This window comes from Nasonia vitripennis, chromosome 4, assembly GCF_009193385.2.
Source record: "Nasonia vitripennis strain AsymCx chromosome 4, Nvit_psr_1.1, whole genome shotgun sequence".
In the NCBI taxonomy this organism is placed as follows: domain Eukaryota; kingdom Metazoa; phylum Arthropoda; class Insecta; order Hymenoptera; family Pteromalidae; genus Nasonia; species Nasonia vitripennis.
Genome location: NC_045760.1, coordinates 22335434 through 22351259, shown reverse-complemented (window position 1 = coordinate 22351259; position 15826 = coordinate 22335434). Strand labels below are relative to the sequence as shown.

Genomic DNA, 15826 nt, shown 5'->3' with positions numbered 1-15826 from the left:
ATATTTAGAAAATAATAGAAAATAAAATACTTCAACATAATGAAGAATTAAAATCGATGTTTTCTATCGTTGGCTTCGTAACGAATAAACACGTTTTACCTCTATGTATACTATCATAATTGTTATTGTTTGAATGATTGGATGCTCCTCTGATTGTATCATGAGATTTTAAAAAATAAGTAATGAGATTTAGAAAGCAAAAGAGATTGTTCGAGTTTCGTTTCTCATACGTATGCTGCTGCATACATATATAGGTATACTCTGTAGTTTTTGATATTGCGTATAGTGTGAAAAGCGACGTTGCCACGTCGAGGACTATATTTTCTCCTCGATCGCCTGATCAGCTTCATTAGCTTGATTCAACGAGTTTTCTAGTTCGAATGTCGAGTTTTCTCAATAACTCGAGAGACAGTACTCAATTATTTAACCGTGAAAGCTTTGTTTGGCCAGGAAATATGAGCCTCAAAAGCGCAAATGGCTATGTTATACACAAAGGGTAAAGAAAGATCGAGCACTTTCGAGATTTGGCAACGTCGATCATCCAGGAACAAACGTCGCAGCGAGTGCAGCCTATGCTGACGGCTTCACCTCTCCCCCTAAGTTGTATCCGTCGTGAGAGGGAGGGGTGGCCGCGCAACGCATTTCCTACGCCACGTCGATCTTTCTAGCACTGCGCTGATTTTTCGATGGACTGCTATTTTTCCATGAAAAATTGCTCACCAACTGTCATCGCTGGTTCACCAAAGACGCTTACATGCATTAAGGTGGAAAAATATCGAAGATTTGAGCGCAAAGGAGTAGCTCGTTCGGGAACTACTTTTCATCGGGAGAGCGGAGCGATACAGCGCGGCGGCTGCCTATAAATACCCCCCCTCGAGCTGCTCGGGCAGGCATTCCTGTTTTCACCTTCGGACGGTGCGGACTTTGTCTCGCTCGGCGGCTGGCTTCGAAAGTCCCGTTTCCTGTTTCTCGGCGTGTGGAGGATATTCGAGGCTTCTGCACGAAGAGAAACACGAGCAGATACAGGTTGGTTGGTGTTTATTCTTGATTATTTTCTAATAATTAAGAAACAGAAGAGTCAGTATTGTGATCGTCAGTTCGGAGAGTTTTTTATCGAGAAATATCGAGAAGTGTCGCTAAGTCGAGAACGTAGTCTTTGTCGAGCTTATACGTCACTATTCAGTACGCGGCCTTTGAGAAGCTTCGACGAGAGCGTACACTATAAATACGCAGCAGCTGTGAAGCGGGAAATTCCGCCAGAGGTGACGTCATCGCAGCATCAGGGACAAATGGGTGCCACAGTGAGGCCGAGAGAATTCGACGCGGACCAGCCGAGCCAAACGGAGCAGCTCGCCAACTGGATAAGCAGAGTGCGCTCGAAGAAAATTCTTTGTCGAAGAAATCGCAGGCGCAACCTCCGCGTCGAGGCCGTCCTGACGTCGGTTTTGTGCAAAGCAGAGCACGAGCTTCGCAACAAGCAGATGACGAGAATCATGAAGTGGCAGGAGATGAAGCAACGCCTGCTCGAGGACATCTGCTACAAAGATGGCGACTATAAAGACGGAGAGTTCAGAAATGGCTTCCAAGATGGCGGCGACTATCAAGATGTCTCGAACAAGGTGAACGGCTACAATGCACTGTACACACAAGACCAGTACAACGTGTGGAACGGTCCTTTGTGCCCCGAACTAAGTAGCTTGGACTCGTTCATGTCGCAGCTGAGTGAAATTAAAGCGCCTCTTCAACGATGAAGGAATCGCTGCCGCTTCCGACGCGAAAAATCACTTTAAAAGCTGCCACTGCCGCTGTTGCGTTTATCGAAAAACCGCCATGAATCGGTTCTTTCGATTATCCAAGAAACATATAAGGATGGAGCTGAAGCAGCCACACGTCATTCCTGATGTCCAGGTTCAACGGCGACCCTCAACAACAACGACAGCAACGGAAGATGAGGCTGCTAGCTGATGCTCGTTATCGCATTCGGTGCCCGAAGCATCCCGAGGAGATACACATTTTCATCACTACCATGGTGTATATCTGGATATTTTTTACTTGCAGTCTCGCCGTTTGAGATGGAAATGGGATGGGCGTCGGGCGTGGCTGACTCTGGTGACCTTGGGGCTGCCTCAGGAACCATGACCTCACGCTTGCGGGCCTCTATGCCTGTCATCGGTGTGGTTTGTAGATCGTATCAAAACCAAAGTTTTTTATTTGTTTGCAAAAATTTCAATCAAATCTTTAGATAGCAGAGTTACTATTTTTTTACTATTTTATGTTACTTCAAACGAACTCTAGTACCTGTATACGAGAAAAAAGACTTTATTGCAAGATTAATTGTTTCATTGAGATTAGTGAAATGTATTTTTTATTATAAATTGTAATCTATTCTGGTGTGCAATCATCAAAACAATATTATTTATACAAAAAAACAACTGAGTATCATCAAAAATGATGTTAAAAATAAATAAACATTTTTACTAAAAAAATAAAACAAAGAAGTATACTGATTTCCCACATTAAAATGTTCACTCTTAATCTATTAATTTCGTCACTCCTTTTCAGTATGGAAATCGTCTTAGAAATCATTGCGAGTCCAGAGATCAAAAAAGGTAGCAGTCCGGGTTGTTGGCAGCAGCGTGATTGGCCTTTAAGATACTCAAATAAGAAATTGTGGTGAGCGGAATGATTGTATTGGGGAAGGATGGGAGAAAGTCTGTTTTTTTATAGACGGCCAAACGCAGTACAGCCCGATTCAGATTCGCACACAACGTTGAGTTGTACACGAACACCTTACCTTCGCACGCTCATGTATCGTCCGGTCACTCCATCACTAATTCGTCCCACCAGATACAAAGTGAGAGAGAGATTACGAGGTGGAAAAGTCGGAAACGATCGAAAGGGTGAGCGGGTCAGTCAATTAAAAATGCCCCCCAAAAATACTATTTTCTCAGGTTATAAGCGGAAAGTGAAATACAAGGAGGTTGGTTATGATTCGGCTATCGGCGATCCTCAAACGACAATCAACATCAACCTAAGCGTCACACAAATTTCAATTCTGCCACAGCCTTATGCAGGTTATCGTAGAATTAAATAATTCTCCAGGTATGGAGGTATTTGCATGAAATTGGAAAAATAGTTTATTGATACCAAAACCGATTTAATATTATACTAAGATACTGTAGTAGTATTGCTCTTTCTTGCCCCCAAGTGGGGCCAAAATAATCGGTATTTTCGCAGATAAATCAAGGATGATAGTGCGTTCATGAGCAACAAAAAGTGGCCTTGAACATTAATCACTACATGAAGGGGGGTGAATTTGGAGTAGTTATGGCGATATTTACCAGGTACAAAAGTCATTGCATGGAATTTTCAATTTAAAGTACAATCAATATAGACAGACTCATTTAATGGAAAGATTTAATAGTAGAAATTTAAAAATCAATGTAGTTGTGTATTGCTTTACCTCTAATGGGTCCAGAATAATCGGTATTTTCACAGATTAAAACATGGCCAATCGCTGTTAATACGTTCATAGACAACAATACAGTAACAAGTATAAGATGCTGTAACAGTACAAAAACAATCCATCGTGAGTTATATATAATGTTTCCATACATTTATACGATAATCAAGTAATGATTATTTTAATCAAACAAACAGTTTTACACTTAAAAATCAATCATAAAGTAAACATGTAGTTCTCCTTTACCCCATAATGAGGGCAGAATAATCGGTATTTTCACAGATTGAAGCTGCTGTAAGAGTACAAAAACAGTTTATCGTGAGTTTAATAATATATTTTCATGAATTTATATGAAAAATAAGTATTGATTACTTTGATTGAAAAAAAAGTCTTATTTGAAATTCAAAAATCAAGAACGTAATCTATGTAGTTATAACCTTCTTTACCCCTGATAGGGGCCAGAATAATAGGTATTTTTACAGATTGAAACAACAATAATATCGATAAGATTATAAACAACAGTGCAGAGTATGAGCTGTTGTAAGGGCGCTAAAACTGTTCATTGTGAAAATTAAGTATTCATTGCTCTGATTAAATAGATCATATATTTAAAAATTAAAAAATCAATCATGTTATCAATGTAGTTATATCCTCTTTTACCCCATAATGGGGGCAAAATAATTGGTATTTTCACAGATTTAAACAACAATGTTGCTTTCAATAAGTTTATAGACAACAATGCAGCATCGAGTATAAAATGCTGTAAGAGTACAATAACAATTTGTTAGTTAAATAATGTTTCCATGAATTTATATGAAAATTAAGTATTAATTATGTCAAACGAAACTTATCATTTATTTAAAAATTAAATCAGTAATGTTATCAATGTAGTTATATTCTCTTGTACCCCATAATAGGGGCAGAATAAACGGTGTTTTCACAGATTCAAACAATGATGTTGCTATCTACAAGTTTGTAGACAACAGTGCAGTATCGAGTCTAAGCTGTTGTAAAAGTACAAATATAGTTGATCGTGAGTTATCATTTTCATAACTTTGTATGAAAATTAAACTGATTCAAATTCAATTTTCATTGCTTAAAGAATTGAGAATGTTAGAAATTTTGTGATTGTCTTTATGAGGCTAAGATTAATTCAATATGTCCAGATAATTTAATGAATCATTTATATATTTTTAAATCCATTTTCAAGTCATTGAATAAGATCAATTAAAACAGATTTTGCCAACTATAACAAAATAAGGAAAAACTAAGATTCATACAGCTAAGTTTTGCTTTAAAAGGCATTTGTATAAGGTCTGACAGATGATTAGAAAACATAAATAAAATAAAATAGTATTGAAACAAGCATTATTGCAATAAATATTTGATTAAGGAAAAGCTAAGAATTTCATGGATAAGTTTTTAAATATTTCGTAAATTTATACATTTATTTTTTCACGTGAGGGACGAGATAATCGTTATTTTCACAGATAAAAATGAAGAAGGTCACAATGAAAAGAATACCTATCGGGATTATTATAATGCAGCAGTAGTAGGAAACTAATAAATAGCGTGAGTTAATGATTTTGCACATTTGGATAATGTTATAAAATTAACTAAAATCTTAATAGAACCCTTTAAGTTTGATAACTTGTTTAACTTTTATTTATATATATATATGTATATATGTATATATATCACATTGTATTGCCTATTTAAGGGCTAGATAAACCAATATTTTCACAGATTGAGGTTCATGAAATTCATCACGAGTCGAGATTTAGAGAGTAAATATTTCAGTTTTCAGGTACTGATTTTATTAATTTTTTTTTCACTTTCTCTTTAATAATAAAAAAATGTTGATAGTGATAGAACATTTCTATATTTTGTTGTGCCAATACATATTGGATATACTGCATTTTCCCTTGTGGGATGGAATATTTGTTATTTTCGCAGGTAGAACAGTCAAAAAAGCGTTTTTGAGGAAGTTAAATAAGTAGTAGAAAAACATTTTTAATATTTTGCTGCACACTTCTATATATAGGATTTATAACTATTCCAGTTATAAATAAAATTTTTTGCAAGATATAAGTATACATTTGTCTCTTATGTTTGTCTGTTTGCCTTATGGGCCAAAATAATTGTTGTTTTCGCAGATTCAAATCAAGGATATTGCTTTAATTCATCTTTGTTGGTTACTAACGGTTACAGCATTGCTACTGTCTAGAATGTAAGATAGCCATTCTCTGCTTTAAGAATTGAATGTTGAGGTAACAAACATTTTTTTAAAGCGTTTGTATATAGAGTTAAATGTGATTGACAAAAAAACGGATGAAATCTTTTCAAATGTGTGTGTGTGTGTGTGTGTGTGTGTGTGTGTGTGTGTGTGTGTGTGTGTATATATATATATATATATATATATATATATATATATATATATATATATATATATATATATATATATATATATATATATATTTCATGAGGGTTGGGTGGGAATGCAAAAAGCGAATTTGTTTTTACTTCAGCTCGTTAATACAACACTGTTTGCTGTGGATACTTTGACTACCTTCTGCTTTTGGCTAATAAGAATACGACCAACACGTGAAAGTTACGCATGATTTCATGGTTCCGGGTAAAACTTTATATTGTCATTTTAAAATTGATTGAAATTAAAACATATCCAGGGGGATGGGCAATTCGTTTTTTTTTTTTTTTGAGCTTCAGGATATAAGAGATGCAGTGCACAATTCAAGATTTGAGACATCAAGCAAATAATCGACTATCGAATGGCATTCTAATTATTCTAAAAATACTATCAGGTATGCTTTATTACGAAAATATTGCATCATATATATACAGTGTATGGGGCGGTTGTGTTTATTTTTTCCTTCAGGAGATGTGTACCACATTAGGATTGTCCCAGATAAGAAGAAACTGCGAGAAAAGTAAGCGTATTCATAACATTTTTGGGGAAATTAGGGGAATGGAAATCTTCTTTGCTTCAGAATATCACGATTCCTGCTGTTATGTAAAAATTGAGTCCTCATATATGAGCAGTTTTTCCAATCCAGCCAAAATTAATGTTTATAGCTAAACATATTTGTGCTTGTAAGTCTTTTTTCAAAGTTATCAATTTAACATACATTCTAATTTGTAGTACTTTTATATTTTATACACAATTATGCGCATATATGTTAAGAAAATAGCTGTTAAGGGGGGAGAACACTTTTTTTTGAGCTTCAGGAATGCAGAGCAGAATAAGTATTTATTGCATATAAACAAGACATTTGCTGAATTGTGTGGTTTGGACAATCAAAATTGGATGCTTAATGCTAGATAGAATTTTTTTATGGACAAGTGAAGGTATCACTGTTTCTTTTTCTGAATTAATATTCTTCACTAAAAGAACATTAACAGTATTAGTCGTTGAATGAAGCTGATTGTTAGTGTTTTATTGCATTTATGTACATAAAGTAAATGTAGAACTAAACAAAAGGCATGCATCATCAGCATTATAAAGAGGTATTTTGGATATTTTTCTGCAGGTTGAATCCGTGAATTTTCTGTATGTTTGTACCTAATACATGTTATTTCAATCCTTTGAATCATTATAAGATAACTATGACTTGAACATCGTTGATAGCAACGTATAAAGGTGTAAAAAATTGCTATAATTTACATCGAAAAATGCATGGATACATAACTAAATTAAGGGCATAAGCTTTTTCACAAAATTGCCAGAAATTCTAAACAATACATGCACTATTGGTCAATTTACGTTTTTAATTGTTTTTTATGTGCTTTTATCACAAAGTTACACTTTTGTTAGAATGCTTAAATTTTCAGGATAATTTTCATGTGCATTTTGAGGTACTGTATAAAATAACCCTAGTTAACGAAATTTTTTAATGTATATACTCTAACATAATTGTATTTAGGAAAATAATTTGCATTTTGAATCTTAATTGTTTTGCTTTCCATTATCTATGGTTTTTCTATCTGAGAGAAGTAGATCTAACAGAAAATTAGAAATAGATTTGCAATAAATAAAAAGACAAGACTTTTAAATTATTACCAAATATTACCAAAATAAATGAAAGCAGTAATCAAGGTATTAAATGCACATGGCATTAGATTGAATAAGAAAAGATTATTATGGAAAACTGAAGCATAACAGATATAATAAAAAAATTGTTAAAATTTAACGAGTAAAATAAAAAGTAAAATAAATTCTGGACCAAGCAAGTGAAGCATTATGTCAGCAATTATAGTTTGATAATTTTAATTGAAGAATGAAAAAAAATATAATTATTTCAGTATATTGAGATAATATAAATGAAGTTATTTAAATATAATTTAAAAGTCAATAATTAATAAGACTGAATGTATACTGTTTGAAATTAGTAAGGTGAAGTTTAATAGTTTATGAATTTAATTTAAAATGAGCAATATTGATGTTTACAATATTATTATTTGATTTGTGTTGATATTTTTTATTCGTGATCAAGTACATGTTATAAGTGAAAGTTTATCTGTGATGATGTTTACATGAAAAAAATTGTGAATTGATTGGATTAAAAAATTAAATGTTTAAATAGCTGAAATACAAAGAAATACAAGAATTTTACATTGAAAAAAAATGCGAATCACAGAAAACAGAAGGAATAAGTATTTTTATAGTTAAAAGTGAGTAGTTTGGTGAGTGAATTTATGAAATCAGAAAGCTAATTTTTGAACTAATTTATCTTATTGCACTATTGTACAAAACTTACTTTAAAATATTGTAATAAACTAAGGGGGACTGGGGATAACTAATCAATGTCCAAACTTATACTATAAATTTATAAATTTTTCAGAAAGCACTTATATGAACACATATATACACATAATTGTAATTCTCGTTAGATGTGATTACATTTTTATATGCAAATATTGATGAGATCTGCTATTTGTAAATATAATTAAATGATTTTGATGGGATGCATTAAGGAAAAATGAAAAGGAGTATTTAAAAGACAGTTGAATCTGTAAATGTTGCAAAAAGAAATTTTATTTGAGCATGTGTAAGAAAATGTAATTGTCAATGTTGAGGCATAAGTAGGTCGCCTGTCCATACCAACAGCCTAATTGCATTTCAAGCATTGCATAGTCACTACACGGAATAAGCAAAAATCTAAGTTATCACAATAGAGCAGCGAGTGCACACCAAATGTCCCAGAAACACAGCAACTATATCGATGGGTTTCGATACGTGAGTTAACCCTCTTCCTTATAAAAATATCTCCCTGCTAACCAAGTGTTTTAGCGACTGGAAATTCGCGTCAGTCACTTAGCACACGGATCTTAACGAGCGACAAAGGATAACGAGATCATGTATGCAACGGAGTTGGCCAACAGTCCCATGGCTGTCCGCGTCCACTCATAGGCAACACTATTCAAATGGTGGCCATTCACTTAGAGAACCGCTATTCTTTCATAAGACACTCACCGCCTTGTGGGTGATTTCAAACTACCCAGAAAGTTGACGTCCGCTCGTGGATTTTTTATACAAAGCAGTGTCAATCTACCCCAGAATACCTGATGCTTCCGTTGGGGTCGTCCTTTTATTCTGGCAACACCGAACACTTCGGAAGTTAATGTTTGTCCACGCCTCATCAATTTCATTCCCTCAGCACCTGCAGTCCTCCCTGGAGAGCTGACATCCATCATGGTCATCCACTCAGTTTAGGCTGCACGGTTGCAGTTCTGCTGGTCGTCTATACCTATGCGGTGCGGACTACAGTTGCTGTTTGCGGTCTACCGAATTATCTGCATCAACCATAATCGAATGGCTTCAACCTCAGTCCTGCGGGTCATGCATCTGCTTGGACTTCAGTTGCCGTTCAGCGGGTCGACTACCCATTTCGGACGGCTACGATTGCGATCTTACGGGTCATCCACCAGCTCCGGCGACTACAGTCCATCTACTTGGCGATTTCGGCTCTGATCCATCGGGTCAACTACCCAGTACAGACGGCTGCGGGTCATCCACCTGCTCTACGGTTTCGGTAGCCATCATGCCGGTCCACTATCCAATTCGGACGGCTATGGTTGCAGTTCAGCAGGCCTTTGCCTGCTTGAGCAGCTACGGTTGCTGTCCAAAGGGTCGGCTACCTGGTTCGAACGGCTACGGATGCGGTTCAGCGGGTTATCCACCTGCTCTGGGGGCTACAGTAGCTGCTCTGCGGGTCATTCACTTACTTGGCGATTTCGGCTCTGGCCCATCGGGTCAACTACCCAGTACAGACAGCTGCGGGTCATCCACCTGCTCTACGGTTTCGGTAGCGGTCCTGCCGGTCAACTACCCAATTCGGACGGCTATGGTTGCAGTTCAGCAGGCCTTTGCCTGCTTGAGCAGCTACGGTTGCTGTCCAAAGGGTTGGCTACCTGGTTCGGACGGCTAAGGATGCGGTTCAGCAGGTTATTCACCTGCCATGGTGGCTACAGTGGCTGTTCTGCGAGTCATCCACTTGCTTGACGATTTCGGCTCTGGTCCATCGGGTCAACTACCCAGTACAGACGGCTGCGGGTCATCCACCTGCTCTATAGTTTCGGTAGCGGTCCTGCCGGTCAACTATCCAATTCGGACGGCTATGGTTGCAGTTCAGCAGGCCTTTGCCTGCTTGAGCAGCTACGGTTGCTGTCCAAAAGGTCGGACGGTTCGGACGGCTACGGATGCGGTTCAGCGGGTTATTCACCTGCCATGGTGGCTACAGTGGCTGTTCTGCGAGTCATCCACTTGCTTGGCGATTTCGGTTCTGGTCCATCGGGTCAACTACCCAGTACAGACGGCTGCGGGTCATCCATCTGCTCTATAGTTTCGGTAGCGGTCCTGCCGGTCAACTACCCAATTCGGACGGCTATGGTTGCAGTTCAGCAGGCCTTTGCCTGCTTGAGCAGCTACGGTTGCTGTCCAAAAGGTCGGACGGTTCGGACGGCTACGGATGCGGTTCAGCGGGTTATTCACCTGCCATGGTGGCTACAGTGGCTGTTCTGCGAGTCATCTACTTGCTTGGCGATTTCGGCTCTGGTCCATCGGGTCAACTACCCAGTACATACGGCTGCGGGTCATACACCTGCTCTACAGTTTCGGTAGCGGTCCTGCCGGTCAACTACCCAATTCGGACGGCTATGGTTGCAGTTCAGCAGGCCTTTGCCTGCTTGATCAGCTACGGTTGCTGTCCAAAAGGTCGGCTACCTGGTTCGGACGGCTACGGATGCGGTTCAGCGGGTTATTCACCTGCCATGGTGGCTACAGTGGCTGTTCTGCGAGTCATCCACTTGCTTGGCGATTTCGGCTCTGGTCCATCGGGTCAACTACCCAGTACAGACGGCTGCGGGTCATCCACCTGCTCTATAGTTTCGGTAGCGGTCCTGCCGGTCAACTACCCAATTCGGACGGCTATGGTTGCAGTTCAGCAGGCCTTTGCCTGCTTGAGCAGCTACGGTTGCTGTCCAAAAGGTCGGACGGTTCGGACTGCTACGGATGCGGTTCAGCGGGTTATTCACCTGCCATGGTGGCTACAGTGGCTGTTCTGCGAGTCATCTACTTGCTTGGCGATTTCGGCTCTGGACCATCGGGTCAACTACCCAGTACAGACGGCTGCGGGTCATACACCTGCTCTACAGTTTCGGTAGCGGTCCTGCCGGTCAACTACCCAATTCGGACGGCTATGGTTGCAGTTCAGCAGGCCTTTGCCTGCTGGAGCAGCTACGGTTGCTGTCCAAAAGGTCGGCTACCTGGTTCGGACGGCTACGGATGCGGTTCAGCGGGTTATTCACCTGCCATGTTGGCTACAGTGGCTGTTCTGCGAGTCATCCACTTGCTTGGCGATTTCGGCTCTGGCCCATCGGGTCAACTACCCAGTACAGGCGGCTGCGAGATATCCACCTGTTCGACGGTTTCGGTAGCGGTCCAGCAGGTCAACTACCCAATTTCGATGGCTATGGTTGCAGTTTAGCAGGCCTTTACCGGCTTGGCCAGCCTCGGTTACTGTCCAAAGGGTCGGTTACCTGGTTCGGACGGCTGCGGATGCGGTTCAGCGGGTCCTCGATCTGCTCGGGCTGCTTAAGTTACAGTCCTGCGGGTTTTACGTCTGCTTAGGCGGCTTTAGTTGCAGTCCACCAGAAGTTTACTAGGGTCAACGTCGTTCTGCTTCAACAACTTCGGAAGAAGGCTTCTTTGCTGCCAGCTTCTGGGTACCTTCATTGCAGTCCAGCTTCCTTCGATCGGGTCTTCGGTGCCCTGATGATGCAGAAAATGGACTGCGTAGAGTGTTCTTGCGAAATCTGGCCTCTGATGATCTTCTGGAGGTGATGGAGACAGGCCATCTGTCCTGGCTATGGGTTCATGTTTCGGATGTCCACGGCTTCTGTTACTGCGTTCATCTTCCTTGTGGAGTACGAGGGTTTCCGGGTTGTTTCATGTTCAGATTAAACGTAGACTTCCGACTACGTAGATGCAGAGTTCCAGCCAAACAGCATCTCTTTTACTAAAAAAAAGTGAGTTTTTAATTTTCCAATAAATTATTAGCAATCTGAGCAGCGACTAATCAATATCGTTTGTTACAGATTTCTTTTATTGCTGCCTTATTGTGGAACATAAATTGAGAGTCTCTTTGGTGACGTCACAATTAAACTCATTAATAAGACAATAGTTAAAAAATATATGACGCCTTTGCAAAAATAACTTTGTCAAAAAGAAAAAAAACAGCAAAATAAATTCATAAAAAATAAAAAGTTAAAAATAATTGAAAACATAATTGTACAAGAAAGAAATTCTTCAAATATATTGAAAGTCTTAAAAACATCAAATAAATTAACCAGAAAGAAAACAAAAAGAATCGGAATTTAAAAAAAGAAAAGGAAAAAAGAATGAAAAAATTTAACTAAAAAAGGCAAGTGTTAGAGGGGGTTACGTGACGGCAGCACAGAAGAGGACCATCTTCATCATCGTGGGATTTTCTATCTGGCGGCAGCGCGGGATAAAGCTTTGAACTACGCAGGACATCGTGGGTTTTTTTACGGACTATGGACTTCTAGCGAACTTCGGAAATTATCCTGGAATACTCGGAGATTTCGGCGATGAATGGTGGACTTCGAGGGAAAAAATGGATATATCGGGACTTCTTGTCCAAATCATTTTTTGTTTTGTCCCAATTTTCATCTATACCTAAATGCTGATTAGTTCATTTAATCTGCTTGAAGGATAAAGTAAGCAACATTTAGAATTTCTAATATTTTGTTACAAAAGTTGATTCTTGGATAATTTTAAATCAATACACAATATATTATTATCATTTGTATTTCATAATAAAATATTTGCATCAGTATTATTAAATTCTAGAATCAATTGAAGAAAAATAGAAATTACTGGATACTATGTTGGTGATGTTTGGACCAGATGATATATATATATAAACGTTAAAAAACAGATGTGGAAAAAAGTAATTATTCACTGAAGACAGAGATTTCGGCATTGAAGATGTATGCGAAGTTATTAAATTTATAGTATATAAGAAACTTTAAAATTAATAGATAATGGTAGTTACAAAATACAAAAACAATGCAATTTAGAGATTAGCATAACTTTATTGAAAATTAAAAAATATCTCCGTGAAAGGAATTAAATTGGATAATACTGTATTATATCACCAAGATAATATTAAAAAATGAAATATCAAATTTTATATAATTACAATAACTGTAACTATTCATGAATAACAAGCTAGGAATAATTAAAAATTGAGTACAGTGTACTGGAATAAAAACATTTAAAAAGTATGTTATTAATTATTTAATATATTTTAAAAGTAACATTTATGTAACTACTTATTAAAACTAAAATAATAGTTTAAATTTCTAAAATTCCAGTGCAAAAAAAATGTTCATTTAATAACAACATATCAAAAACTGTAATTATGGTCACAATATTAAAACTGTCAACTTTAAATAGGACTTTGATAAAAGTATAGGATTATACAATTCCCTGATTTGTAATTAATTTTGATGGATTAAAATAGTTGAACAGTAGAGTTATTACAATTGTACTAAAATTCAACATTAACGGAAGAGACGGCAGCGTCTTCATGGGATATCGCAGGAAAAAATGCATTTGACAGCGGCGAGGGACTTCGTGGCATATTCCGAAAGAAGATGAACAACCAGTGCTCCAGTGGACCTTGAAGAAGAAAACTTCATCGAAGAACTCTGCGGGATGATCCAGAAGAAGACTTCCAATTACATTATGATCCCGATAACGAATTATACAATAATTTAGAATTGCACATTCTTATAAACAATGTTGTATTTTTAACGTCAATATAAATTCGTATGCATAACAAGTTAAGTACTGTAAGCACTCGATTCTAATTTTATTGAATAACTAAATTAATTGTAATCATTTATACATTTTAAAATCTAATTTTTTTGTTTTGAAATTATAAAGAACTATATTGATGAAACAAACATTAACAATAACTGAAAAATTGTTTCAAGAAATTATTGTAGATTTATTGATTAGTTGTTTTGCTTGTAGACTCATATTTTTTATTTTTTACGAATGCACATATAATTGTATAGGTGATCATTTTTCTCGTTAATAAAAAATTTATTCACAGATATATAATAAACAATAAAAGATTAAAAGTTTAATTATTTTACACAAAATGTACCTTTAATATTTTTCTTGAATAAAGATTTTTTGTTTTATAAAATTAAGCCTTAACATATATTATTCAACCTTTTTTCTCCAAAACTTTCTATGGACAATTTTAATTGTTTGATAAATAAGAAGATTATTTGTGTTATGTTGTTTTATTTACATTATCTTACATACATTATCATTGATAAAATTAAATATAAAAATGACTAATTTTACAATATTTAACCAGTGCGTAGCATTTTTGCTTCTTTTGCTTCTTTTAGTTCTTTCAGTTGTTGTTCAAATATAACTTTTCTTTCTTCTAAAAACTGTTTATACTCTTCAGCATCTAAATGTTTTACTACTTCTATACCTACAGTTCTGGCAATGCCTACCAACATTTGAGTGATCTGTTGTAAGCTCATTAATGCAAGTGGTGGATCTTCAGATTTTATTACTGCAATCTCATATAAATGCTTCAGAGACACCTTACCAACAACTTCTGGTGCTAAAATCAATAAATCATTAAAATTAATGCCACTACTTATTGATTTTATTAAAAAATCAAAATACAGTGGATATAATAATTGATACTTTTATAGTATAGCAGAAGTATCATGAAATTGTTTGATGCAATACATAAAATGAATAAATATATTCCTACACATACATTAAATAGTGCTATTTTTATCTTGAAATTATTTGATTGCCACAGTATTTTGATGTTTCATAAAAATTAGACTAATAATTTGAAATTTGTTTAATGTAGCTTTCCAAAAGCCAATATAAATACAGGTTTTTTAACTAAGGATAAGTAAAGTATTATTCCTATACAATACTTGAACTTACGAGCCAATGCACCCTTTTGGATTCCAGCTGCTTGTTTTAAGTAATAAACTGCAGGTGGTTTGTGCATTACTAAATGGTAGCTTCTATCGGGATTGACTTTTACTCGACAAGGTATAGGTATACCTTCCTTTAAATGAGCAGTTTTTTCATTGAAGTCTTTAACAAAAGCTGCTATATTAATGTTTCTCTGAAAATAATTGTTTAAATTCAAGTAATCGAGTAATGAAATCTAATTTGTAATTATTGTTTATTTTAACATTCAGTTGTTATGCACTTTGAACAATGAGATTTCAATTGAACAATCTTCAAATATACAAAAAAATTAATACACAAATCTAACCTGACCAAGTTGGGGACCCAAAGGTGGACTTGGCATTGCCTGTCCGGCTGGTATGTTGGTTCGTAATTTTGAGGAATGATCCACTTTGTCAACAATTTTTTTTGCAAATTTCAGACGTGCTGCTGACTTGGACATTTTTATTATTTCTGTATTTAGTTACTTTTTTATCTCACAAAACGATTAGCATGTCTACTGCTACTGCTGTAAAACTATAACCTATAAGTATATTCAAAAACAAAAAAGTTAAATATATAGCCTGTTTTACCGTTTGCCGAAAATCGAAATCTACTCACGTGAACGTGAATATACGCGATAGCGTCGTTCATGGCGTTTGCGTCGGCGTATAGACGCGTATATGCCCAGATAACAACGTGTCGGCACAGAGACGTCCCCGTGACGGCACGATCGTGTTACACGTAAATATACCGTCCGCCATACTAGAAGCGCGAATATTAAAAAAAAAAAGAATAAAATCTAGTTTCTAATATAA

The 15826-nt window shown here is 36.6% G+C and overlaps 3 protein-coding genes across 17 annotated transcripts; 2 read left to right on the top strand and 1 right to left on the bottom strand.

Annotated features, from left to right (window-relative positions):
* Window positions 1-356: 356 nt before the first annotated feature.
* On the top strand, window positions 357-13862 carry LOC100114467. Of its 15 annotated transcripts, XM_032599640.1 has the most exons (8): window positions 357-1026; window positions 2059-5733; window positions 5992-6098; window positions 6185-6285; window positions 6360-8164; window positions 8323-12007; window positions 12077-12718; window positions 12852-12936. In XM_032599640.1, exon 6 carries the CDS (start codon window positions 10450-10452, stop codon window positions 11464-11466), a length of 1017 nt encoding a protein of 338 aa, XP_032455531.1. In that variant the 5' UTR covers window positions 357-1026; window positions 2059-5733; window positions 5992-6098; window positions 6185-6285; window positions 6360-8164; window positions 8323-10449; the 3' UTR covers window positions 11467-12007; window positions 12077-12718; window positions 12852-12936. The 15 variants fall into 15 exon arrangements, with proteins under 15 accessions (XP_032455531.1, XP_032455528.1, XP_032455526.1 ...); XM_032599637.1 differs by having other exon boundaries at window positions 2059-2854; window positions 2952-3344; window positions 3499-5733; window positions 5992-12007; XM_032599635.1 differs by having other exon boundaries at window positions 2059-3344; window positions 3499-5733; window positions 6185-12007.
* LOC103318125 lies at window positions 1033-1867 on the top strand. The gene has a single exon (XM_008219583.2). The coding sequence runs from the start codon at window positions 1290-1292 to the stop codon at window positions 1749-1751; it is 462 nt and encodes a 153-aa protein (XP_008217805.1). The 5' UTR covers window positions 1033-1289; the 3' UTR covers window positions 1752-1867.
* Window positions 13863-13928: 66 nt separating the features above from the next.
* Window positions 13929-15747, bottom strand: LOC100114426 (39S ribosomal protein L11, mitochondrial). Its single transcript, XM_016986153.3, has 4 exons — window positions 15630-15747; window positions 15337-15552; window positions 14997-15183; window positions 13929-14655 (listed from the first exon to the last, which is right to left on the bottom strand). Exons 2-4 carry the CDS (start codon window positions 15469-15471, stop codon window positions 14390-14392), a joined length of 588 nt encoding a protein of 195 aa, XP_016841642.1. The 5' UTR covers window positions 15472-15552; window positions 15630-15747; the 3' UTR covers window positions 13929-14389.
* Window positions 15748-15826: the final 79 nt, after the last annotated feature.

Bases quoted from the DNA above. Each gene is read 5' to 3' on its own strand.
- LOC103318125 (XM_008219583.2), top strand. From the start codon at position 1,290: ATGGGTGCCACAGTGAGGCCGAGAGAATTCGACGCGGACCAGCCGAGC.
- LOC100114467 (XM_032599637.1), top strand. From the start codon at position 10,450: ATGCGGTTCAGCGGGTTATTCACCTGCCATGGTGGCTACAGTGGCTGT.
- LOC100114426 (XM_016986153.3), bottom strand. From the start codon at position 15,471: ATGTCCAAGTCAGCAGCACGTCTGAAATTTGCAAAAAAAATTGTTGAC. The intron at 15,184-15,336 runs GTTAGATTTGTG...AATTATTTTCAG, and splicing joins TGGGTCCCCAACTTGGTCAG to AGAAACATTAATATAGCAGC. The intron at 14,656-14,996 runs GTAAGTTCAAGT...TATTGATTTTAG, and splicing joins CCAAAAGGGTGCATTGGCTC to CACCAGAAGTTGTTGGTAAG.